At 37.2% G+C, this 27,205-nt stretch overlaps 2 protein-coding genes across 4 annotated transcripts; one reads left to right on the top strand and one right to left on the bottom strand.

The window, feature by feature from the left end:
* The first annotated feature begins 398 nt into the window (after positions 1-398).
* Positions 399-27,205, top strand: TFB1M (transcription factor B1, mitochondrial). Of its 3 annotated transcripts, none has more exons than XM_048297288.1 (8): positions 399-456; positions 1,158-1,315; positions 2,841-2,992; positions 6,534-6,642; positions 8,387-8,538; positions 12,815-12,934; positions 23,782-23,909; positions 26,356-27,205. In XM_048297288.1, the coding sequence occupies exons 2-8, from the start codon at positions 1,183-1,185 to the stop codon at positions 26,615-26,617; spliced, it is 1,056 nt and encodes a 351-aa protein (XP_048153245.1). In that variant the 5' UTR covers positions 399-456; positions 1,158-1,182; the 3' UTR covers positions 26,618-27,205. The 3 variants fall into 3 exon arrangements, with proteins under 3 accessions (XP_048153245.1, XP_048153248.1, XP_048153246.1); XM_048297291.1 differs by lacking the exon at positions 399-456 and adding an exon at positions 504-528; XM_048297289.1 differs by lacking the exon at positions 399-456 and adding an exon at positions 705-809.
* CLDN20 (claudin 20) lies at positions 14,688-20,178 on the bottom strand. The gene is made up of 2 exons (XM_048297292.1): positions 19,809-20,178; positions 14,688-17,823 (listed from the first exon to the last, which is right to left on the bottom strand). The coding sequence occupies exon 2, from the start codon at positions 17,737-17,739 to the stop codon at positions 17,080-17,082; it is 660 nt and encodes a 219-aa protein (XP_048153249.1). The 5' UTR covers positions 17,740-17,823; positions 19,809-20,178; the 3' UTR covers positions 14,688-17,079.

The following is a 27,205-nucleotide window of genomic DNA, read 5'->3' as shown; positions in this document are numbered from 1 at the left end:
CGTTAGTTGTAAGTCATAGCTGTGCCAGAAGAGGTTGAACATTAGGACGAATTTTTTCACAAAAAGGATGATTAGACATTGGAATGGGCTGACCAGGGAGATGGTGGAGTCACCGTCCCTGGAGAGATTTTAAGGAAAAGACTAGACGTGGTAGTACTGAGTGCCATGGTGTAACTGACATGGCGGTGTTCAGTCACAGGTTGGCATCGATGATGACAAAGGTCTTGCCCAAACTGATTGATTCCCTGCTCCCTGGCAGCCACGTGAGGAACAGGGAAGGGAAAGCTTTCTGAAAGGTTTATGCAGTGGGCGCAGAAAAGCCCGAGCGGGCACAGGCCCCCGACTATCGCTGGGAGGGGCCGGGAAGCTCCCACGCCGCCCGGCCCCGCCCCGGGGCCCATCGCGCATGCGCACCCGGGCGGTGGCGCGGTCATCGCCTCCCCCGCGCACAGCCAGGTAAGGCGCCGGGACAGCCGCATGCGCAGCGCAGCGCCCCTTTCTCTTCCGGGTTGGCGCCCGCTGCTGCCCGTAAGGAGGCGCCGCGCTGCCCGGGCTCCGCTCCGAGGGCCCCTTTCCGCTGGGAGAGGCGCGGAGAGAAAGCGCGTGCGGCGGCGGGGCGCCCCCGGTCTGGCCCAGCCCGGTGCGGGCGGCGGCGCCCCGCGATGCCCCGCCCGGCCGCTGCGCTGGGACTGCCCCCGCTGCGCTGCGGCGTGTGCGCCTGCGCACTCGGGGACGCCGCCGCGAACAAGCGCGGGGAGGGGTGCGGGCAGGCTGAGGGTGGAACTCTCCCAGCTTTTCTTAGGGCCGCGGTAATTAAATACATTCTGCCTTTACGTGGTGCCGTGAAGTCATCCTCATTACTGATTCTTTTCTAAAGTAATGGAAGGTTGACATTGAGTAATTGTGAGAGGGCTTACCTGAGGCTTTGGCAGAGCTGCAAAATGAGACTTGCCCAAATGCCCCGAATTCGTGCCGAGCATAAGCACTGCATCCTGAAGTCAGAATTGCGATGCATGGAGTTTAGTCTTCCTATAGTCCTCTAATGATTTGTAAATCACGTCTTGGTTTGTAAGCTTAGTAACGTTTTCAATATTAATTATAACTTATTGTATAATTTTTTATACTTAATTAGAATCATCTTTTCGGTGTCTCTCTAGGAGGAAGGACTGAGAGTTTTGTCTTATGGCTGCGCCAGGAAAGGTGGCAGCTTTCCGTCTGCCTCCCCTGCCAACTGTTGGAGAAATTATTAAACTCTTTCACCTTAAAGCACTGAAACAACTTTCCCAGAACTTTCTACTGGATTTGCGATTGACAGGTTAAATATTTTATTATAACATTTTTAGCTAATATAGAACACGTATCCCAGTTTTGTCAAAATCCAGAGTATAGCTAAGGAGATGACATTTGCATAATAGCATTTGTCAGACTATAAAATGGCAGCTCAGTGGTAAACCTTTATAATAAAGGTCTCTTTTAAAAGTAGTTTTAGGTTTGACAAATTGCTCTTACTTACTCCTCAAAAATAGGTTTCTTTATAAATTGAAGGGCAATTTTTTGGATAGAAACTATATTCCTATATAAAATATGGGTTGACTAAAATGCAAAAATCTAAACCAAAGTAGTACTTTTACCATTTGGATACTATTTTGGTTTATAAATTGGACTTAAAAATTAGCATTTTTTTCAAATTACTCTGTGTCATATGAAGTATTTAATACGTTGAGCAGTTTAGAATTTGCTATGTGCTGTAGTTACGAGAGTCATTTGTCTCAGTTTATCAGAAGGGCTGTAGCTTTTTTGAACCAGTTGCATTGTTCTGAACAATTCAGTTTTTTCCAGCTTCATGTCAGCAGTGGGTGACAAAGCTGGCACTGTTCTGTTAGTCAGGGGTGGGTGTCCTCGCTGGCTGACTTTTGCATTAACAAGTGCAGTACAGCTTCATGTAGCTAATGATTTGGTTATGCTTGAAGATTCAGGCTGATAAAGATTCAGAACATGAAACTCAGTTCCACTTTCTGAACAACCAGACGCTTACCCCAGAATAAAAATGTCTGCATGCCTTTTGTAAAACTTTACAAGTCGACAGGTATTTTGGATGTTTTTTATTTTTATTGCATACATAAGAGATCATGGAGTGAGCAGCATAATTTCTATCAGTATCTTCTCTCCATGCTTCCGAAGGATCCCTTTGTTTCATTAGCTACATTTTCTAGTCCCTAATCTGTCTTCTTTCATGTCTATATTACTTTCTAATGTATGGTTTAACTTATATACGGGTATTCCTTCCTCGCTCTTTCAACTGCCTTGTTTTCTAGAGCTACCAGTTGCCGGTGTTCCAGCTCTTCATTTAGTCCAGTTTCTCCCTCATAAAATTGCTCTGTACATAATAGAATCTTGATAGCGCTTCACTGTATCATCCTTACTTCTTAAATTGCTTTGAAATACACGTACTGTAGTGAAATACCTTTATAAGGACAAGTAGTGAGACCTTAGGGTGTCGAACACAAGTGCTTGCTTGCGGCCCAGTAGTACTACTAGTGTACAGATGAGGAGTGATACTCTCTTTTTATTTGTTTCTGTAATGAGCACAATAAATACCAAAGACATAAAACTAAAATTAGGTTTTTTTCAAATAGCTCAGTATATCTTGTAGTATGAAACAAATCTGAATTCTGTGCAGTCTAGCGGGTGTGAGGATTTCACTGGGATGTGTCACTGTTTATGTCTGTTCTGAGATGTTCTGAGATGCTTGTGCTTGTGTAACAGTAAACAATGAGGTTGTCTTAGTGAGCTGGCTCTCCTGGAAAATAAAGGCTTAGTATGTTCTTTGTGTCTTGCAGACAAGATCGTGAAACAGGCTGGCGAGCTGAAAAATGCCCATGTTTGTGAAGTGGGCCCTGGGCCAGGAGGAATTACCAGATCCATTCTCAGTGCTGGTGTTGAACAACTCCTTTTAATTGAAAAAGATGCTCGATTTATTCCAGGATTGCAGGTACCAACTGGAGAAAAATTTGTGTACATGTAACCACAGCACTGAATAAGAACATTTTGAGAACTTAGAGAGATTCCAAGTGTGTTGTTGGGATCTTGGCGCTGACAATAAGTTGGTTCTGTGGCAGAAACCAGAGCTGTAATTTGCTTGCAGATAAAGATACACAGTATCGCAACTCATTGTTCCTGCTTTCTCATAGACCCTCTAGGGACCTGATCCTGCAATGGAATTACTGCCAAGGCTTGTCAGGGTTTGTTTTTAAGACTGAGATATTTCAGGTGTATTTCACCATGATGGTGAAATCATAACTTGAAGGCAGAATGCAATGTCCTTTTATATGGTCTTATCTTTCATTTTAATCCTAGTAATTATGCTTTATTAAATTGAAAAGGTGTATCTCCAGTTAATAGAGTTCAATGTGGGTTAACATTCAGATAGAGAAGAATAAAGCAAGCATCTATTTTACATTTTCAAAAAAACACTCTTAAGCTTTTCTTTGTTTCTTTTAAAGTTGGTATAAGTTCACGAGTCATTGTGGCATTTTCAAATGCTATCTACTTGTGTTGCTGGATGTTTATGGAGTTTGGCTGTATAAATCCAACAAGAAAAACAGAGTCCAAAAATCTTAAAATTTGACTGTGTTCTTATGTCTCTGCCATCTCAGAGCAATTGAAAGGGCTTTCCTTAAATTGCACTGTGTCTTTTTCAGTAAATCAGCAGCAAAAATGAATAGGTAGTTCACTTGAGAACTGCCACCATCTCTTTATATGATAAAAAAAATGTAAGGTATGAATGAACATGGTCATATGCTTAAAGTTGAATGTGCATGTAATTATGTCTGTAGGCTTAGCCATTAATAACATATAATATGCCATCTTCATTGTATGAAATGTGAAACTTTCATGTTTTCACTTGAGTGGGGGAAATCAGCATTTTTGCTTTAGATTTTAAGAACTGGTTTGAGACTGGACAAAATTTGAGATTAAATTACACTTGTTTTAGTAAAGAGAGCTTTTTAAATACTTGGATGTTTTTTCTGATCTTCCAAAAGCATCTACTGCAACAGATTTATCTGAATAAAAGTATACTTTTTGGCATCTAGAATGAGCTTTTGGTGTGTAATTATCTTTACTGTTCAAGTGACATAATGTTAGTCATTATTTTTAACTGCCAGTCTCCTCACAGTAGAAGTGAATGTCTGAATGAGGTTAGTGAACATAGAGGTGGTATAACTCAGTAATAGTGGATGTGAATGAGCAAGAAATATGTTGCATCCATTAGTATTAAATGTGGTATTGCTTTTTTCCTATACAAATGAGAAGATACGTAACAGTGTATCTTTCATTTCTGATAATGTGGGTTGTAATACTTTTTCTGGTTTTCCAAACAAACTATCAAAACTCATGCTCATAAAAGGGTTGAGATTTGAATAAGGGAAAATGTCAGAGATTAAAATAACAATTGGGGTCTATTACTTAAAATTATGTCTGTTAGATACTTTTAAAATTGCTGCTGTAAAGCATACAGTATTTTTCATTAACTGTTTTTCAAGCTGTGGTCTCTCACAAAACTGAAGTTTTTGAGTTTTTACTGCAAAACTGAAATACAGTGAAGAACGTATATGTACAGAGTTAAAGTTTACACAAGCTGAGAGTCTGCCAGTTCTCCTCAGTCTTTAAGAATCACAACCTCCCTATGCCATATGCCCTAATAGTTTTTAGGCTGGAAGGACTGATGAGGAGAGAAAGGGAGCGAGAGAATGTATTGAATATAAAATTATTCCAGGAACACCATTTCATGCTTTAAACTATGCCCCTTATGCTTCCTTTGTGCCCTTTTGGTTGTGTGTGAAGAATGAGAGTATCTGTATGATGGAACACTCTTGGCTGACATCCAGCTCCTGGAGCTGTGTTAGCTGAACACATTTTCCCTTCAAATGGAAAAAGCTTCACTGGGTTTCCAAGTCTTTATTTCAAATTATAAATACAAGGCTATGATTTTGTGGTCACAAATTAAATGCAATTCTCAATTATGTAGAGTGTATTACTCAGCAACCCCTCAGCAACTCCTCTTGATAAGAAAACTGTTATTAACAAACGACACTATTTTCTTACTTTATTGATCTAACATTTTCTTTCATCCTGTTAGAGTATTTATAACAGCTTCAAAGAAAGATTTGACAAACCATGGCAGATTTTGTATGTCATATAATTGCTAGTGTAATGCTGAAAAGTCCATTAAGTGGTTTGGAGTTGAGGTTAGTTTTATTTTTTCTGTTTGGAAATAATTGCACTTAAAACATGCAGGAACACTTAGGTTTTTGTTAAGCTTTTATTGCTCTACATAAAATTTCGCTATTTTGATAATAAAAAACCCCAAACTTTTACTCAAAAAATTTCATGACAACATTTTGTGAGCAGTATGAGAAAGCAGTATTTTCCTTTGGCTCAGAGAATGGTGAAAGTTGTTTGTGCCCCTGAGCATCTAAACATCATTCAGATTGAAGATGGGATTAACAATGGTGAGCAGTTTATTTGTGCAATTAGCCACTGGCACTTAACTGTTAATGGATTTGGATTTCTATGCAAAAGCAAAATTGTTCTTTAAGCCATTTCTCCTTATTCTCTTATAGGATCAATAAATATCCCCAAATGTTTTCACCTTTGAAAATGTTACCACTGCTTTTGAATTGTGCTGTTTGTGCATAATTTCATAGCATAGGAGAAAAGATTAGTACGACACTAAAAAAGCTTAACTAAGTTTCATAATGGGAACTGACACCAGAAATAAAAGAATTGTCTGCCAAACTGGTTATAACCAGTGCTGAATTTCCATATCAGCCTTTATTAAATACTAGATAAGCTGTGCAGTTGGGCTGCAGAAGCTGACAACGGAGATGATTTTGTAATGTCTAGAAGGATAGAAATTAGTGAGATCTTCCCTACTGCTAGGTACTCACTCCCTCTTTTCAGTGGATTCCTTGTTTTTTAAGGGTACAAGTGTAGACTACTACAGGGAATATTAAGAGAATCTCTTCCACATTTTTCATGTAAAAGCAAAAATTAATATTTCTACAGCCTCGTATCACATATGGCTGAAATTGGATAATAGGCCATAAAGCTGTGGGGGAAACAGAATAAACAACATGAGCCCTCGTTTCCATAGGTAATTGATCTAAAAACCTTTTCAAAACCTTGCTTGCACTACTATTAAATCAGGTGAGGTCCTGCTAGTGACCTGGGGCTTGTTAATTGTTGTTGTTGAAGAGACTCTTACCAGCCTTTTCAAGTTCGAACTCTCTATTAAGAATTCTACATCTGTGAATAGTTAAGTGTTTACAGAATCATACATTAACCTATTTCTAGTGTTTGCTTTTTGAAAGTAAATACTTACTAATAGTGTTCTCAGTTTTAATTCCTACTGTGCTTTGTTGTATATTGAAGGTAAATATATAGCAATGGTTTCATTCCTGCTGTGGCTGAAACTGGAAATCAGTTTGGTTAACACTCACTGTGGATTCTGCTTGCTTGCTTACAAACAGATGCTATCTGAAGCAGCTCCAGGCAAAGTGCGCATCGTTCATGGAGATATCCTGACCTATAAGATGGAGAAAGCTTTTCCAAAGCACTTAAAAAAGGACTGGGAGGATGGTTAGTATTTGCACTTGATTTATTTCATTTTTTAGTGCTTCTGAGTTAGTCTTAAGTAGTGATAAAATTGAAGCTCATTCAGTGCAAGTGTTACTCTCTTCTGGTACATGTTGAAGATAAAGGGAGAACTTTTTCTTTTTTTTTTTTTTTCCCCCAGAAGGAAACAAAGAACTGTCTTCCTTTTCTAAGACAAAACAGTGGAATTTGTGTGACATTGACCTTAGTTAACAGTGAGGAGCTTTGCAGTTATTAACCTTAGAGTTTCTTGACTGTACAAATAGGACTCCTGGACAGCATAAAAGGAGGCCAAATGGTGTACTTCTTGGCTTCTTCCTCTTTTTGAAGAAGTCAGAAATCACCACTGTTGTTGTTCCTCTGAAGAAATTTCTGTAACTTGCTTTGAAACTTTTGTAAAACTTGCCCTCAAAAATTTAGGTTTCGCATTGCTTTGCTTTCAGCTGGATATCTTTGGCAAAAATAGAATCTAATCAGTATTGTGGGTTTTTGCCTTTTTTTTTTTTTAAAGTCTGAGGTTGCAATAGGATGCTATTTCCTATTGCAACCTTTTAAAATATGTAATAGTATTAGATAAATCAGAGATGACCTCCCAGTCCCCTTTTCCAGATTTATTAATTTAAGGTAAAGTCACTGTTTGCAGTGCCTCTTTCTGACTTAGGACATAAAAGACCATGGCATATCATGTTTACCTTGAAAAATTGTATATTGTATTTTTCTCACTGCAAAAGGTAAGTGCTTCACAGAACAAACTATGAACAAATGTATTTGTGACAGTGTAATGCAGTTTTAAAAATTTACCTTTCTTGAAGATAGTCACTATTGGGTTTTGAGCTGACCAGTTAGAGGTAAGATACATTTCTTCTGTGTTATTGCCATATGAAAATCTGAAAGGCTGATGGGTTTCAAAAACCACAATCTCTGATAAATGTGTAATATCACAGACTAGAAATATCACAGCCTAAAAAGTGCATAATAGGTAAAGTGTGCCAGAAAAACAGCTTGAATTTGATATTGTCATCGCTTATTCATGTTATTAAATATTGTAGTATCTAAGAAACAGCACACTGGCTTTTGGGTTTTGTCCATTTCTGTTTCACTTCTGCCTAGACATAAGGGTCCCTGCTCCCTGTGAAATCCCTGTGTTGTGTTGTACAACACACACACAGATACTGATATGATCCATAACTGAAAACCAGGCATCACTTCTTATGGCTAAGTCTTGTACTTTAATACCTTTTGATTTCAGAGGTCTCTATACAGAAGGAGAACTTGGTCCAGTGTGACTTAGGTGGTTGTTCTGAGGGTTGTTAGGACTCAGTTAAATGCCCCTGGGAGGATGTGTTGGACAGAAGTATGTGTATGACTATTTACTCTGTACCTAATAGTCGTAGTTTGACATTACAGGAACACTGTTGTAGTTTTGCCCTTCTAGAGTAGCTCAGCTGGAATTTACTCATCAGCTGAAAATCATCTGAAAGCTATTGATTTATTCAAATGTAAATGGGAACGAAACCTAACCACTTTTTTCCTAATAAATACTGAGAATAGTAGCACAGTGTAAGGTGAGTATAAATGGACAGGCATCATTTTGGTGTGGCATGATAAAAACTGTTCTCATATTTTAAGTCTAGGCTGATAGGCCTGTATTTTTATTGTGTTTTATTTCTTCACAAAATCTTGGATAAAACTTCTTGACAGTTGTTTTTCTTCTTCTTAATGTTAACAGAACCACCAGATATACATATCATTGGAAATCTGCCCTTCAGTGTTTCAACTCCTCTAATCATCAAATGGCTTGAGAGCGTTTCGAAAAGGGATGGACCTTTTACTTACGGCAGGACACAGATGACACTGACTTTTCAAAAGGAAGTTGGGGAGGTAAAATTTTAGCATTTTTCCAAAAATTGTACAGATGCTAAATTGAACAAAAAATTGTTTATACGCAATCTTTTATTCAAAACTACAAACCCAGTCTTAGCTGGCTTTGAAAAGAGAGGAAAGGGTTGGGTCAATTTTTAGTTTGTGTGGCTATAAATTATGAATTTTGATGAGTTAATTTTCTACTCTGATCCTTTGACAAGTACGTAATTTTTTAAAACATCTTATGGAGGGTTATATTTCCTTGAGGTACTCTATCCTTTTCTGAAGTCTGATTTCTTTAACATGAATAGATTGCACAGCACTCTTCGGTTTTTAAATATGTTTATTCTCTCACAGTCATTTGTGCAACATGCCATCAGTCTTGTTTCTCCTTAGCTTTCATTCATCTCAAGAAATACACTTATATTTATTTTCTTTATCCTCTTTATTAAAAATAATTTTTTTAAGAAACACCTTCCTTGAAATAAGAAAAAATGGAAGGTTAGCATTATTTCCAGTTGTGATTAAACACTTAAAACACAGGGGGTGTTTGTTGAGACCGTGGAAACTGGCATTGGCTTTCTTGAATGAGAGTTGATACCAGAATTATTAATGTATTGCTGCCATTCTTGTGTGTGTAGAAGATCTTAATTGACTTCTGTCACAAGTCCAAGAGCAAATTGATATTTTACTTTATATTAATAGTTTCTTAAAGAAGGCCAAACTGATCTGCAGTGTAGTAGTGGTAATGCCAGATCAGTTGATACTCAGTTGGCTTACTCCATGGTGCTTTCAGACTTAAGAGTTTATTTCTGTTGCCATTGCATGAAACGTGTAACAACATAGAGAATGGAAGGCTTTTTGTTTTGCAGTTATGGAAGCAGTCTGGCTTTTTTACAAGCATCTCACTTGCTTTTATAAACAAAAAAAGGAGTTGCACATCAGCCTGAAAATGGAATTTCCATCTTATGGCTCCACTGTTTGTAAATACTGTGTTTTCTTTGTGCAGCTTCAATGTGTATGTTGTTTTAATTTTAAGCCTTCAAAGTAAAAATTCGAATAGGAAAATTCTGATTTTTTTTTTCTTTTCTGTGAAAATTAGTAGTAAGTATATATGCAAGTGGAATGTCTGCTGTTGTCTTTTGGGTCAAAGAAAACCATATTGTGCTGTCATTGCTCTAGCCTTGCAATCAAGATTGAAGAAGTATTTCCAGTATGTGGCTCTAGAGAACACCAGGGACAAACATTTGGTATGAAATAAACCAGATTTCTTAGTTCAGTTCTGGGCTCATTTGGTTTCAGGCATTAAAGAATCCACATCTGTTTCCCAGAAGGTCTTCATGCCATGTGAGATTAGGCCTTGTTGCAAAATATGGCTAATGGACTGTGATGTGAAAGGCAGAGTGATGGTGGGTAAGATACATAGTTATGTTACAGCAGTGAAAAAATTCTCCTATCACTGTATGGGAGCACTCTGGGCTTTCTGTAGCTGTACCCAGCTGCACACATCATTGGTGACATGCAGATTATAGTTCTTCTGCACCCAGCATAGCTCAATTAGGTGCAAAATACCATGCACACTTCACTTCTTCTACTTAAAACACTGCTAAGTTAGAAACACTAGGAAATGGAATGTGTTGTTTACAGTCATGCAATGAATCAGTGTTAGTTGCTGAGTTTGCATTCTGAGATCTCTTGATTCTTGTTCAACACAATTTAAACACAGGTCTTCCTCTAAAGACAAAATTGTTCATGGTTTCTGGTTTGCATTTCCATTATTGATTTGATACCATGAAAAGAAATTGTTTTGAAGGTACTATTTTGTTTTATGATTAGGTGAAAGAACAGTACTTAGGCTCTGTGTCTTTTCTCCTGACCCTCTGGAGTTGCTTAAGGTAACCATTGTAAATAGGTGTATACAGGCTTATTAAGTATTGGGAAAGAGAGAACAGTGTAATGCAGATAATAGTGAGTTGCTGCTGATATTTTCTGTATCTCTGAATTTATGGTCTTGATAGGGAAATGTCTTATACTCAAAAATCTGGCGTCGTCCCTGGGTATTTCTAAGCTAAGAGTCTAAATATCAAAGAAAGTCTGTGTGTATGTTATAAGCCCAGCAAAAACATAAGATGTGTCTTGGAATGGAGTGATGTGCTTTATAATTAGTTAGGATAACTTGATGTGAACAGTAAGAAAGTGAAGCAATGTGCTCTCTTCTTTATGGTCAGACTTCATTTTGCCAATATAATAGGGAAGTAAATACATTTGCCTTTCTTGCTGGTTGTATTTTCCTGGTTTTCTGTTTCGTAGCACAGCAATGTTGGTGTGAGTTAGGTCACTACGCATCTACTACTGGCAGCCCACTCTGTTCTGATACGATTTAAGTAAAGTGCTTAAAGCTGATGAGAACCAGCAGTTATTTTATATGCTGAATCTGAGGCCTGTTAAGGATGATAAGGCCAAATATCCACAGCAGTAAAAATAGCACTTTTGTGTGTCAAACAGATAATTTTTTTTCTCTGTAGTCTAAATTTTTAAATTGTTACTCACTTTGTGGGTAAGAACTTTTGCCTTGTCCCAAATTCCTCAGTGCTTCATCTCAAATCTGTCACCTAGGCCAGGTTCTTCCAGCCCACTTACTCTAAAATCGATCCTCTAGCAGGGCCTGTTGCTACAGAGCAAGGAGTAATGGTTTTAAACCAAAAGAGGGTAGATTTAGGTATAAGGAAGAAATTTTTTACAGTGAGGGTGGTGAAACACTGCAGCAGGTTGCCAAGAGACTTGGTGGATGCCCATCCCTGGAAACCTTCAAGATCAGACAGGGCAGGTCTCTGAGCAACCTGACCTAGCTGCAGATGTCCATGCCCATGGCAGGGGGTTTGACTGGCTGGTCTGTATGGGGTGCCATACACAGGTATGTTCCTGCTGCTGTAGTTGAAGTGGTTTAAGATGGTATTATCCAGATGTTAAGTTATCCCTTCTGTAACTGAGAAGCAGGAACTTACTGACTGAGACTTGCTAGATGGTTTCTGGGAGAAGTAAAGATAGGTTTGTTTGAATTGGCATTGGAAGTGTTGCTCCTAGTGTTGCCATTAGGTCAGTTTCATTTTTACTGCAGTGGTGAAGGAAGTGCGTGTCTGATTGCATTGTTAGACTTTGCAGTCTGGGTTTTTTCAGAGAATAATAATTTCCTCTGAAACAACAATGAAGGTAGCTTTAAATGCTGGTGTAGGCAAAAAGAGTCACTGAGCATTCTTTCCAAAAAGTCGTTGGAAAGTATTTATTTGCTCCATGCAGAACTGCCTTTTGAAAGAGTTGTTTGAAAAAATGTGAAACTTTGGCAACAGGTTTAGCTTTTATTTTTCAGGGATAGGTTTAATAAGCATGTCAGCATTTCATGAATAGGCTTTTCATATGAAGCTACATGGTGTAGAAATATTACCAGATATGCAAATTGGGGGTTAATTTTTATTTTTTATTGAAGCAGTGGTAAATACGAACAGGAAGCATCAAAATTCTGGTTTTGCGTAAGTTAGTGAAATGAGTTCTATAATTTGAGACTTGTTTTACAAGATGCTTTATATGTTTAAATTTTGTTTGTGCAAGCAAAACACAATAAAGTGTGTTTCTTGCCAGGTCACAAAAGTGTAGGAAACCTCTATCCAGGCTAGTATTTTGTAAAAAATTCTTGAGAAAATCAGAGAATACTTAAATTGAGTTTTAAGTATTAAATGCTCTCACTGGTAGGCATTCTAATTTTATGTAAAGTAGATCCAGCTTCCTTGCAAATATTGTAAGTGTAGAGCAGTTAATTATGAAGAGCTTTTGGTTTCTAGCTGATCTTGGGTTTATGGAGCTTTGTTTCATCTTGAAGAAGAAAAAAAGTGGTAATATTTTATACAGAAACAGTGGAAGGAAAGGATTGTGAGAGTACTGTCAGCTGGTGTTAGGTTTGTTTTGAATCCTGCAGTCAGAATAGTTTTAGTTTTCTCTTGTATCCCTACAAAATTCTTTTGACACTCATTTAGTTCTGCAGAATTTCTAGGAGTTCCTTTTCATGTGCATTTGATTGCAGGATTGAGGTTGTAAATCAGCATGGTATGAAATGAAATGGTATGAAGTGCTGCTATATTGGAGAAGAAAATTTTAGATGAACTGGGCATACAATTTGATATGAGTTTTTAATGATTAACTGCTGATGTTTTTTTAAATTTGATTATACTGAAAACCAAGCTTTAAGTGATCACTTTGTCAATTCAATATGATTGATGTGCATGTTTTGATTTTCCCATAGAGACTTACAGCTAATCCAGGAAGTAACCAACGTAGCAGACTGTCCATCATGGCTCAGCATCTCTGCACTGTGAAAAACTGTTTCATAATTCCAGGTCAAGCCTTTGTTCCAAAGCCAGAGGTAGGTTTTCCTGTATTTATTTGTGGGTTTTCCTGTATATATTTGTGGGTTTTGTTAATTTGTCAATCAAGCAACATATTTTATTTTGACTAAGGAATGTCGGTGTCTGCTCTATTTGAACATCTCCATATTACAAAGTAGAGTGATGTGAAATTCCTGTAAATGAAGCATGCTTACTCTAAGAAAGTGCTTTTTCTTTTTTGTGTTCCTGAGAACTTGGCTTTGACCTTCAAACCTATCTGCAAGTTCAGCATACTTCTTTGGGTGTTCTGGAGAGGGAGATTAGGATTTAATGGCAGGATAGTCTGCTAGGATTGGAGTATTTTTGGAAAGCCTGCTATTTTACAGTTTGCATTTATAAACAGTTTGGGAATTGTGCCTTAAGAACTTGATGGGTCTTTTAAAAGACTGTGATAAGAAAAGCTTTTCATTTGTCACCTTTGTCAAACATCTCTAATTTTACCATGTCTATAATCTGTATGTTTTTCCCCAGCCATCTTTAGCATATTTTATTCCCTCCTATTTGCTACAGCACTTTGTCACCTATATCCCACTGATTGTTTAAAAAAGTAACAATCTTTGCTTCCTCTTATATGTTCTTGAGTGAGTAGAGAACAATCTTTGTTGTCCTCTTATCTACTGCCCCTGATTTTTATTAATAGCCATTATGATTACAGGAATAAAAAATGAAAAAGTTAATCAGTATTTTGGACAAGAAGACTTTTTATTTTGGTTTGTACTTTTTTGTAAAAATTTGTGCCTGACTTTAAGTAAGGTCTGTGTCCCTGAATGCGTGTGCAAATCATAGGATCGCAGAAATATTTGGGTTAGCAGGAAGATCATCTAGTGCCATTTCCATGCAATGAGCAGGAACATCTTCAGCTAGATCAGCTTGCTCAGAGCTCTGTCCAGTCTGATCTTGAACGTTTCCAGGGATGGACCATCCACCATCTCTCTGTTAGTGTTTTACCAGCCTCATTGTAAAAAACTTCTTCTTTATATCAAATATAAATCAATCCCCTTGGAGTTTAAAACCATTATCCCTTGTCCTATCAAACTGCTGTTCTGTTTCAGAAATGAACTTGCAGCTTCTGAAAGTCCCTCTTAAACTGGTTGGTTCAGCTCCTCAATACATCTCCCTTCCCATTTATCAGAATCTCCCTCTTGGTCCTTTTTACTTTTCTGGCATATCTCTTGAGAACCTGTGGAAGGTTATTTTCTTGTTTATCTCTATGAATATTAAGGCCTCTATATGGGCATATTTTGGTGATAATTTAAAATTCTGTTAGTAGTTTTTGAGCAAGTAACTGTTCAAACATGTTCAATTACTAGTTGTGACAGCAATCTGTTGTGAAAAAAAATGACAATGCTTAAGAAATCCTATTTTTTGCTTTGAGGTTTTGGCCTAGGGTTTTTTTCCCTGTTTCCTAGCTGAATGGAAAATAATTTCAGGATGCCATCTCACTGTCAAGCGTGTGAAATAATTTTAAGTAAGGCTAAAATTCCAGTTTTATGGTGGTGATTTCTCAGTGGTGGGTACAATTTGAGTACTAGTAGAGCTAGTACAGTCAGAAGTCTAGTCCAGACTGTGTCCCAGAATTGGGAAGCTTATAACTGATATTTCCATTTTCCTGTATTGAAAAGGCCATAGTTGACCAAGAGTGAGATAACACACAGAGTTGTGACAAATATCTTAGTATAAGCGTGTCCTAGAGTCAGTTGGTGCTCTGTTGAATAAAAAAAGCAGTACAACTAAAGGCAGGAGTATTTTTATTTAATGTATTTTTTGGAGTTAAAAAAAGTATTGCTTATATTGCATAAGCAGAAAGTACAATTTTTTCACCCAGAGCTGGCACCTGTTTTCTGTATATTTTGTTTCCTTTGAACTCCTGTTGTAGACTGATCTTCTGTTTTGTCCTTGTTCTTTTAGCTGTAGACTGACATGGTTTTATATGTTACTGTTCCTCATAGAATCTGTTTACTTGAAGAGCTCTTGCAGTGTACTGTGAATGAAATGGCTCAGTGCTTGATTTTTGTTTCATAGCTATACGAAGTACAGGTACCTTTTTATAAAGTTTCAGGAAAAAGAATTTGCAGCATATGTAACCAATGAGCATTTTGGTTTGCTCATGGTATGCCATTATTACCTTTTTCTTACCCTCTCCTGTAAAAATGCCTCTTGGTTATAATTTTTGCAAACAGATTTATTTCCCATACATGGCAGTGATCATGGCTTAGTGTCATGTCAAACCCCTTTCTAAAGGTGGAGATGCAAGTTTGTGAGAAGGAGTTGTTTACTTCATTTGCTCGATGTATGAATATTATTTCAACATTTCTATGAGTGTTGAGACGTGAAAGACTCTTGGTTAATGGAATGGTGCTGCACAACATTGTGTCTAGGAAAAAAGAAACCAGCTTTTTGGTCATTGTGAAGTCTCTGCAATACCCAGTAACTGCTGATAGTTGCATTAGTATAGTACAAAACAAGCTGCTTGATTAAAACATAGGAAACTCAAAAGAGCTGTGTAACAGTAGAATAAAAGCAAGATGTAATGCTATTCTGTGTGTGAAGAATGAAGACTCTCTATGAATAAAGACTCCTTACACATTAAGTGCATAAAGCAGTCCACTTTCCCAAATGCTGTAACAGATTTTTTTTTTTTTCCAACACACTAAACATGTAATGTTTGGGCTCTTTCACAGTGTTTTAGCAAATTTCAGACTAGTACCATGGGAAATGAAAGTTGTGTATAAATATGCAGAATAAATGGCAGTTGATTTTATTGAAAGGCTCATCCAGCATTATATTCCTAAATTTAAAGGCCTGTATCATACCCCTTTTCATTCATTGATTTGGTTCTCATTTAGAGAGGTATTTAGGTAGAATACTTTGCCAATGACCAATACAAAACAAAATCTGCATGGTGAAAGAAAAGGTTAAAGGATTTAAGGTAATTATTCAAAATAAGGCAGTTAAAAAAAATAAAGAAGCTGTCTCTTTATCACTGTTGTATAGTAGATTTTATAGTAATAGAATACCTGGGAGTGGGCCTGAAACAGACCCTAGAAGAATAACTAACAGGAATTAAAAGGTACTTTTAGAAGGTCAGAAATGTAGAAGACAGTAAGTGGTTGCTGTGTTATTTGAGCTGTTCATAGCTACTTTTAGCAAGTGTAAGCTAGAATGTTTGCAGATGTTTCTTGAACACAGATAATTTAGTTTCTATCCTGTTTGTTACAGTTTGCAGGTGTTTTCACAGTTATGGTTACATTTCTCTTGTCGTACTGCTCCTCATATCTAGCATTCACTGTGTAGTGATAGATTAGTAGCAGTTGGTGAATGTCCAGCACGCTTTCCTTCAACAATAATAAATGAAACCCTCAGCAGGTGGCAGTTTGGGGCAGGAGAGCTGTGTTTGGCAAGAGCTGAATGGTGCTGCTGATCCTTCAGCCTGATATGCAGAGTATACAGTGCAGCTAAGGTTTGGAGCCTTGAGCTTTTGTTGTGGATTTGTTTTGGTTGGTTGATTTTTTTTGTGTATGTATTTTTTGCTTTGTGGTTTTTTTTATTTTTACAAAATCTAGTTACCAAGGCAATTTAGAATTGAAAATGAAAGGCAGATATGTCTGCTTTTTAAAAACCTTTGAATTGCGCTTCTTGGACAAATAGTTTTTGGGTTTTTTTACCTTGCATCGTAATTAAAATCAAGATAAAAATGTAAATACACTCTAAATGTTACATGTTATTGAAAGTCTAATTCACTAAACAGAAAGCAGTTAGTTTTTAGTCATCTTTGCTGTAACAAGACATCAATACATCAATTGTACAGTTCGTTATGTTTTTAAAATAGTTCCTTTTTCTTCAAGAAATGTTACTTGGGAAGTCAGGAAGAAGGGTTTGAAAAATCTACAGAATAAAGTACTCTTGTAGCAGACAAGTGTCTTTTCCTACATTTTTCCTTTTCATGGATGCCCCTATAAATTAAATGCCTTGCATGAATATAACTTCAACCCAGATACAGGAAAAGTTAAGTGCTATGTTATACATTCTTTAAAATAATCAAACTACACTTAACACACAAACCCCCCCCCCCCCCCCCCCCCCTTGAATGGATAGAAATACTTCAATGGATAGAAATAACTACTTATACATAGTCCTTCAGGTTGTAACCTGCATTGCTCTCCTGCTCTGTGGATGGGAAATGGTGCTGCTTTGGAGGGTAAGTCCATGCTCCGTGCTGCCTTTTGAAACAGGAAGAGCAGAAGATCACACCTGCGATAAGCAGAAACCCTGCTGAGATGAATCCTGTATAAACTGCTCCTCCTGGTTCGTGTTTACTACTCTCTGGAATGGCCTGGTCCAGAAAATTTGAAATAATTTCTCTTGTATACCAGCATGTTGGTACTAATCCAAAGATTCCTGCAAGAATGAAGCAGACCCCTCCAGCAAAACAGGCATGATTTTTGCTGTCAGTGTCCCCTCCCAATTTTGTGCATTTCATTCCGACCGTAGTGATGCAGATTCCAAAGGCTGATAGGATACAGGACAGTACCATGGTGGTCCGTGCAGCCTGGATGTAGACAGGGAGAGAGAGAATGGAGTATTTCAGGGTACAGCTGAACATCCCAGTGCTGTACCACGTGCAGTCCATCCAAAGTCCTTGCATCTGTGTTACAGCTGTTATGATATTTGAGCCAACGTCTGCATTTACCTTCCAGTGTGGTAGCAGGGTGGCTGCGATATCTCCAAAAACACCAAACAAAGCCAGAATAAAAGCAAAGAACTGCAGGCTTGCTGATGCCATGGTGGTTATCTTCTGTCACCTTTTGTCTGCGTTTTCTCTCCTGGAAATGAGTAACTGGGAGCTTCGTAGCCAAGCTGTGGCCGCCTGTGTAACAGGGAGGAAAGAGGGGGAGGAGAAGTACAAGGGGGAAAGGAAAAGAAATCAGCAAACAAAAAAAGCTTGCGTTTAAAAGTAGAGCTATCTGAATGAATATCTGAATATGACCCTGCAGCAGCTGAGCTGCTGTATGCAAGGTACTTGAACAGAAATGATGGCAAATGGACAGTGCTTTAGAACTGCTTGTAAAATGGAGCTGCTGCCCTTTCGTACATGATTGCAAGCCATCAAGCAAAACTTTTTACTGCAGTCGGTTTTGGTAATAGCACACAGATCGCAGGCTTATTAGATAAATATATATTGTAAATGGAACACTAGAAACTTGCAGAGTAGAAGTCATTGTGGTAGGAAAACACTGTGGTAGAAAATATATTGTACTCTTCAAGTACCATGTTTAAGTGTGTTGATAGCTGTAGCCAGCTCCTGTTGACTATTTTATAACAATGGGTGCTGTTATACCATCTTTTATTTAAAGTATGATTAAAGGTAACCCCTTATTTCTGATTTTTAAATATTACCTGTTCATCTTTTTAATAAGTGTTATAAAATATCTTGGGTTTGGAGGAGAATAAAATGGAATTTACTTTTTGCAGTATTTTCACATTAGTCACATATGACTTTTCTAAATCAATATTTTATTTAATTTTTATTAAAACTTACCAATTTTTTATTTTCAGTGATTTCAGTTCCTTGACTTAGAGCAGTAGATTTAGCAAGTCATAAGAGTGAGTATGATCTGCTTCTGTCTCTAAAACAATGTTTTTAATACTGGTATGAAACAGCTCATTTGTGGAAGTGCCTTTTTTTAATCAGTCACCTGTCTGAAATAATTTGCAAAGTCGCCATGAAGTGGCAGTTTAAAAAAATCATTAAAAAGCTCCTTGCTATTCTTTTACAAAAAGTCCAGTTTCATTTGACAGATGGGAACATTTTAGGCAGTATGACATCTGTGCAGCTGGAATGACAGAACTGTTGCTGTTGCATCAGCTGGACTATTGGGATTGCAGATGTAGAACAGGGGTTTGAAACCTCTGAGAGGAGGAATAGAAAGTGGTACCCTGCCTTGCCTTTTGCGTGGGGCTTTGTCTTTTATCAGGGGTAGACAAAGGGCAGACTTCTGTCTTAGAAAGCATGATCCAGACTTTCTATCTAAATATGAACAATGATATTAAAATTGGTCTTCAGCATTAGAACTTTTTTTGAAAAGCCATAAAAGTAAGCAATAAAATTGAAATAAGTGGAATACAAAATATCTGTGGCATTGTACTCTTGTTTCAGTTCATTATACATAAGACAACAAAGTTTTGATCGATATGTATTCTATCAGTCTTCAGTGGTATTTCTGAAGTAATTAATATATTTATCCACTATAGTACTGTTATCCTCTATAATATGTAGCATAATTCTCTCTATTCTCTGTATCATTTGTTTATACTCTAATCTTTTTATATTGTATTTATTTCGGGTAATTGTTCAAGGATGTGCTAATTCTGTCCAGCGTATATATATTAAAAATGCTTAAAGTTAAGGTGAGAATATTAACAGCTACTCATTCTTAAAATCTTACTTCAAAGACCTGCCTATTTCCAAATCTCTTCAGTTTGTTCAGGCTGGGAAGAGATGTTCTGGCAAATACATATCATTTACTGCACAGTCCCATGGGCAAGATGGCTTAACTTCCTTTTACAGAAGGAACTGACAGGTCTGGATAGCTCAAAACTCATTCAAAAAAAACTCATTGATATTCTCATTCCTATTCTGAAACAGCTAATTAGTACCCTGAATCAGCCTTTTTCACTGCTTCCTTTTTAAAATGTCAGTATACACAAACATGCATAGAACACTGCAAATGGTAGCCATACATTACACTTAATGGGATGAACCAAGTTAAAGGCACGATAAATTCAAGTATAAGCATTACAATTGTAATTAAAAATACAGTTATGTTTCATTCCTGTTTGTGTAGGACTTACTGCTGGATGTGAGGTCTGAGATGTTTTCTTCACTGTAGATACCCTGGAAAATGCAGTTTCTCTTGAATGGAAGTATCCCTTCTCATATAAAACAGCATTGGCATGTATTAACAAAATTTCTTGGAATGTTGTTTTTTTTCTGTTCTCCACAGCAAGTGCATTACTGCTGTTTGTTCTCTCTCTTAGTTCCATCTACCCGAGAATAAAGGAGTACTTTGTTTAATGAGTTTTGTTTGAAAAACACTCAGTAAGGGAAAGCAAAGAGATTATGGAATGAAACAGACGGAGGCCCTTAGTCCTAAATACATAATGATACCCAGGTTCTATGATGGAAAGTGTGAGCAGTGATTAAATGGAGTAAAATCTTGAGAATCCAGAAACTGTAGACTTAGGGACTGGGGGGGAATAATTTAATTTGCACTGAGAGCCAGAGAGTTTTGTTGCTTGTCAGTTGTTGTTTTTTTTGTCACAGATAATCTTACTAAGAGTTTAAATTTCCTAGAAAAGAACTGTGCAATTTATTTTAATTTGTAATTGGAACAGCAGGATGCTTCTATTCAACTGCAGGCTTTGCTTATCTGTTCCTGATAGCTTTAGCCTTCCGTAGGTTATCCTATAACTTTTTACCTTTATATGAGGCTGTCGAAAAGAATAAGGGAATAAAGCCACTCAATAAGGCTTCTATGGTAAATGCAGCACATTGGAGAAGTGGCCTCAACAAGTTGGTGTGAGAAAACAAGAAGCTGGGAGAAGAGTCTTGCCATTGCAGCAGTGATATACCCATAGGTTCTGTAGCTGACTTCTGGTCTCTTGTGGTTCTGTTTGTGAGCCTGGTGTGAATGGAGTTACTGCAGAGCTGTTCTTACACAGAAATTATTTCTGTTAGTGCAGGGGCATAGTTACTTTCTGCTGGAAGTAAACTCTCATTGGAACAAGATTGCTATGAGATGCACATATCTGGTGTTAGACCTAACATTTGTTTGTAGGAGACAAACTATTCAATAGATAAAATGCTACTTAACACTTGGATTGTGAAAGTGCTGGCTTAGAACTATCTCAGTAGGCTTTCAAGCAGTCTGTTTTAATGCAGTTGTAATATGTTCTGCTTAGGTTTCAGTTCCCTATGGGTAAATTACAGCTTGAGGAAAGGTTATGTGGGTTTGCTCTTAATACAGCCCTTTTGCAAGGTACACGTACTGCCCATTATGAGACCTTCATTGTCAACAATTAGTAAAAATTGTCTCATTTAAGCTTACTCTGATTTAGAGTGTTGATTTCGTTAGCAAGGCTGCAGACTTGTGTGAATTGAATTGTACTCTGTTGTGTTCCTCCTGCCCTACCAGAACATAAACCTTCATTGTACAGATATACTAAAACAGTAAGGGGTGAATAATTACTGTACTATTGACAGTTTGGGGTGTATCAGTTGAATAATTTTCATATTCATTATTTTGTAAGACTTGAGTGTTATTTTGTAAATATGTCTAACATACTTGGTGGGGTGAAAAGTGTTACTAGTAAAATTATCATGAAATCAACTTGTGTATTTTAAGTGCTCTTGTGTTCTCTATTGGCTTTCATAATTCTACTCTCTATTTGATGCATATTAAAAGATATAGGGAAAATAGCATGTATAGTTTTAAAGGAGTGGCCAATTACAAATGAAAAGCTTTCCCCTGTATCTGTTGCTATAGTAACCAAGCAGCTTTCCTGGGGTCCAAAGAAAACAGCATCTGTAATGGAACTGAGGAGTGTTGTGTTTTGTTTCAGAAGCAGAAGTTACTGCCCACTGGCCTTGAGATTGCAAATTGAGCTGTTTGGCTCTGAAGCTGTACACTGCATCTAGATTTTGTTGTCTTTTCCTTCAGAAATTGTTGTTAAAGATGCAGCTCTAACTCCCAAAGAGCCCTCATTTCTCACTTAGGAAAATTTCTGCAAAATTGAGGTGACTTGGTGATGCCACATGGACAATAACCTTGTTTTATTTCCTGACCAAAATTAGATAAACATATGCATGTGCCCTTAGTATTTCTGTACAAGGAGCTGATTGGACATGAGAATTATGTATTTGCTCTGTTCAAAAAGATTAACTTTTCTTATACTCAGTGTGAACACAAGTTTTTTCTATATCCCTGTGGTCTTCCTGACAGGAGCAACCTGTGGCAAAGGCAGAAGCTCTGAATGCTTGAAAAATTAAAAATGTGGTTTGGGAAATAACTTCTGTGTGTTTCACTGCAGTTTCCATGTGTCAAGTTTTTTTGTCACCTGATTTTTAATTAAGTTCTTGTGCTTCACATTTTAATAATTTTAAGGGGGTTTTTCTGTCACATTTTTAACTCTAGCTTTCAGAGAAGGTGGACAACTAGAAAAAAACACTCCAGTAATATATACTTGGGATCAGTAGTGCTAACACTGGAAAGTTGCTGTGGGTTTTTTTTTTCATCAGCACCATTAATTGCTGTTTTCTTTCCTTTCTCTAGCCAGTATGTTTGCTCAGCTTTGTAAGTTCTGTCTACGTGAAAAACTTACGTTGTTTGGATTTTACAATTCGTTTGAAATACAGTAATTTGTGTTGTAGAAGCATTTGTACTTGATAGATTACTTGACAGCTGAGCTGTTCCCACGGAAAGAACAAAATGGATAGATGGTACCTTTGTGTCAGAATATGTCCACATCCGAGGTTGCTGTGAGCAGTTTTGGTTGAAGCAGTAGGAAAAACTTTCTTTTTTGAAGTACTCTCGTGCTCTGGGTTATCATGAACAATTGGTACATTGAGAGTGTGCTTCAAGCAGCAGCTGTTCTTTGGTCTGATTGTGTCTCTTATTTCTGTCAGAACTAGCACATGTGATGATAATTCATATTCTGTGAGTGCCAATATTGACTGTCACATATTTTTAAAAAATTCAGTGATTGCCTATCATATTAGCAGACACTTTTTAATAAGAGACTAAATATTTTTTAAAATCTGGCACTTAGAAATTTTTAATCATTCAGTACCAGTACTTGTACACATTGTACAAATTTTCAATGTGCTTCTCCACAGAAATTTTTCCTTTTTCTTGTTGTTAATACCTAGTTTGGAAGATGAACTGCTTTATATATTGTTGTGCAGAAGGGGAGTTTAAATCCAGCTCGTAATTTTTAATACAGAAGTCTGAATTCAGGAAGTTTTCTATATAATACAGTGTCTCTATAATTGCATGACATATACACATACATATAAAAAACATAAAACGTGAACGTATTGTTTCATTCTCTTTTCAGACACAGGGCAAGTGACTGTTCTGTGAATGAGTCTGATTTGAGAACTATAAAAGAATATATACAAGCTTATCTCTGTGGAATCATTCAAACATAATTTTGGATGAACTGCATAACACAGTGTAAACACAGAGTTGTGTGGTCACTTAAACTGAGTGCACTTATTTCTACCTACCATTCCTTTAAATAGACTAGAAATCTTAATACATTGAAAAGCAATTCCTTGGCTTACAGTTTAGAAAAGCCCTGGAGCAACAGAAAACATATAGGGAATAGGTTTGATTTCTAATTATAATACCAATTTTCTGCAGCTGCCCTTCAGCCTGTATATCAAATATTGTCTAATTTCTGTATTATGTCAGAATTGTCTTGTAGAAGGATCTGAAGACAGAAGTGCTAATTACTTTACAGATTACATGGAAGTTGCTCTAAACGGACAAAGTGCCATGGGGGTAAAAAGTACCGAGTACTAATGGCATGTGAACTAATTGGAAATATGTAGATAACTAAGACTAAAAATCTGTAGGGTCCTGAAAGCTAAGGCAAATTTTTACATTCCATACCATGACATTAGTCACTGCACAGCCGGGTTACCTGCTGCTGTAATGCCTTCCTGTATTATGCCTGTTTGCTGATGTCTAGCCAGGTAACTTAGAAGTAATGTGTCTCAGAGGAAGATGTCTACTCAAATTTATCTCTCTTTTCCATATAGGTGGATGTGAGTGTGGTGCATTTTACTCCATTGGTGCAACCAAAGATACAGCAGCCATTTGAGCTGGTAGAAAAAGTGGTTCGAAGTGTTTTTCAGTTTAGAAGAAAATACTGCTTCCGTGGAATTGAGTAAGTATTTTCAATGAAAAACTCCCAAGTAATGTTTTTGTAAATGCATCAGCTACTAAATCAGTTAGCTATTCATTTGATTTTATTCTTCCCATTTTGAATTTTTCATCATAGTTCATCAGATCTTTCCATTTCAGAATGGTTTCTGGACACAAAAGGATGAGATTAATATCTAATGTAATTATGAAATAATTATTTATGCATTTTTGTTAGTGCAGTTGAAGTTGTTAAAATCACTAGGATAAAGTGGTCATCTTTTCAATAGATTGTCTGTCTCAGAAATGAAAAATACCCAGCCCAACCACAAACACTACAGAATGATTGAGTTAAAAACCAAAAGTATCAAAATCCAGAACCAAAGATGGCAGTGTGAGGAGATTTTGGTGGAAGTGTGAGAAGAACATCATCTGTAACAAATTTGACTTATTTGGGGATACTGTCAAAAGGTCAAATTTTTGTTTCTGTGCTTGCCCTTTTATGGAGTTCTTACTGGCTCTTTAAAAATCCACATCTCTTACTGAGGGAATTTATTAGCTTATCTGATGTGAGAAACCTGAAGTCTCTTCTTCAAGGATCCTGTTAAAATTCCAGCACTGCCACATGTCTGACTTACTATGGGCAACCCCCAGCATGCAGCACAGTAGAAAGTGTGACAGAGATGCTGTTGGGACGAGAGGCATTTCCTGAAGCCTGGGGTCCCTGAATGTTGCTGGGCATAGTTTTGGCCCTGATGCAGTCTAGAATTAGGGTGGATACCACCTTGCTGTACTACAAGCCTTCATTGTCACTGTTTTAAAGGTGAACAAAGAACTTTGCACGTAGTTTTGGTTTGTTGGGGTTTTTCTCCTTGAGGCCATCAATGCCATTGACGTGTGGGATGCAGACATTGGATCTAAAATGAGTATAGATTTCTCTGTGTTAAAGTTTGAGTATGCATTTGGAAATGTTTAGAAAATGAAGTATCCAAACTCTAGACTGGCTTGTTTTTGACTTACAGGGTAGTGGTGGTTTTCTTTTTTCTTTTCTTTTTTTCTTTTGTGAAGGAATGGTTCCAGTTGACAATGTAAGCAGAAGGCATGTGCGATCAGCATTATCTATGTTATGTACAATATTTTTACCAAAGTTTAAAAAAAACCCCTCCCAACTCCTGTGTAATCTCAAATTGCTAATAACTGCTTTACATTCTTCTGAGGCAAGGAGGGGGAATCTGAACTTTTGGACGTCACGTATTCCCCTAGCAGCTTATCATACTTTAGCCCTAGTGTGCAGCTAAGAAACAAAATCCTCTTATTCTTTAGCTGACCTGAAAAAAATAGCAAATTTTGGTGTATAATAAAGCTGTTAAGTTTGTTATAAGGTTATCTGTCATACAGACTATATAAAAACAAGGCAATAGAATAATTTTATATTTGTATGAATTCTGGGATTTGAGATGTGAAATATAAGATGGAGCTATGAAGTCCATATTACAGTTTGAGTTGTGGTTCACGGACATTGATAAGATGGTTCACAGTCTGTAAAAAAAAAGGTAATAAAAATAGTTTTCGCTCCAGGTATGTTTTTTTAACTATCGAATCAAAGGAAAGGGGTGTCAAAATAAAAATTGATCCATTTTAACCTTGCTGACCTAGATGCTGAACTAATGGGAACATTTTGTCAAAGGCCTGAAGTAGCACATACTTCAAAATGGGTTTCCCAGAAGTTTCATTTTTCACTTGTAATTTTAAACCCCTTCTTAACTTTGTGTTCTATCCACCCAACGAAACTATCACTTACTTACACAAAGCCATACTATTCATTAAAATTTGGGGAACTTCTGAGAGAAAGGTGCTAATGCATCTGGCCCTAGAGTAAATGTACTGATATGCCTATCTATGAACAGCAGTAGAGCTGAAAACAAAATCTAGGACTCCTGCCACATTCTCCCACATTCTAAATATTAAAATGTGAATGGCAATTAAATACTCCGTTCCTGCTTCTTGGCTTTTTTTTGACATTAGAATGAGAGTATTAATGACAAGTGATAACTGTCTTTCCCATTGGAATGAAACAGTCTGAAAGAAAGTCATATGGTTTGGATCTGATCTGTTTTGTGCAGTTTAATCTGTTGTTACTTTCTAAATATGAGGCTAATTCTAAGAAGGCTCTGTGCTTGTATCCACACCCAAAGCTCTTTTTAATGTTAGCAAACATGAACATAGATGTGTTTAGTCTATAATGTAGGTATGTGCTTTCCTATGGTGTCATAATTTGTATTTGCAGAAAAAGGACCCTTATATGTTTCCATTGCTCAGATAATGAGCTATATTAGGAGTGCCAGAGCTAAAATAGTGACATAATTAATATAGGTTTACTATTAAGTAAATTCCACGTTACTCTTAAGGGAAATGTAATTGTCTGTCAGAATTGTTGACATTTGTTTATCTTCACCCTTTTTATCTTTTAGGACCTTGTTTCCTGAAAATGGACGCTTGAAAAGAACAGAACAGCTGATGATGACAGCAAATGTTGATCCAACTCTGCGTCCTTTTCAGCTCTCCATGTCACAGTTTAGAAACCTGTGCAATGCATACAGGAAAATGTGTGATGAAGACCCAAGCCTTTTTGTGTTCAACTACAGAGAAGAACTAAGGCAAAAGAAGATGACAGAAACTTTACTTGGAAGTACTGGTCAGCCTGAACAGACTGAAGAGCAAAATCAGCTGTAACAGCACAAGTCTGATTTTTTTTTTTTTATGAGTTTTAACTCCTTGATCTACAGGTGTTGACTCAGTAAAAGAAGGCTTATATGTTCCTACATCTGTGCAGATATGAAAGACCTACTTTAGGGAAAGCGGTAGAGAGGGCATCTCTCTCTATTCCGTTCAGCTGCAGACAAAAGGGAAAAGACAGTCCAGGTTCTTTTTACTTCAGGGAAATGGCCAGAACACATACCAAGAACCAAAGTATGTTGTGAGACAGGTCGTTAAGTTGCAGTACTTCTGACGTAATTGAATTTTGTATGAATGGAAGTGCTTTACTGAAATGGAAGAAAAATACTTTTCAGACTTCAGCGTATAAGATGATATTTGGGGTTTTGTGCTTTTTTGTCCTGGAACATCCTACTGTGCAGAGAAATTTAAAAAACAGTAGCCAAGACTCTTATAAATACGCTCAAGTGACTGGCTTACAGGAGGATAAAGTGCACCAATTGCCTCAAGGTCTGTTAATACTCTTCTCATTTATGCAGAAGCAAAGAATTTGGGATTTAAAGCTCCAACTACAGAAAAGCAGCACAATAAAAAGTAGAAAACATG

This window comes from Corvus hawaiiensis, chromosome 3 (assembly GCF_020740725.1).
Source record: "Corvus hawaiiensis isolate bCorHaw1 chromosome 3, bCorHaw1.pri.cur, whole genome shotgun sequence".
NCBI lineage: Eukaryota > Metazoa > Chordata > Aves > Passeriformes > Corvidae > Corvus > Corvus hawaiiensis.
The sequence above is the reverse complement of the archived record's forward strand: the minus strand, read 5'-3'. Positions and strand labels throughout refer to the sequence as shown.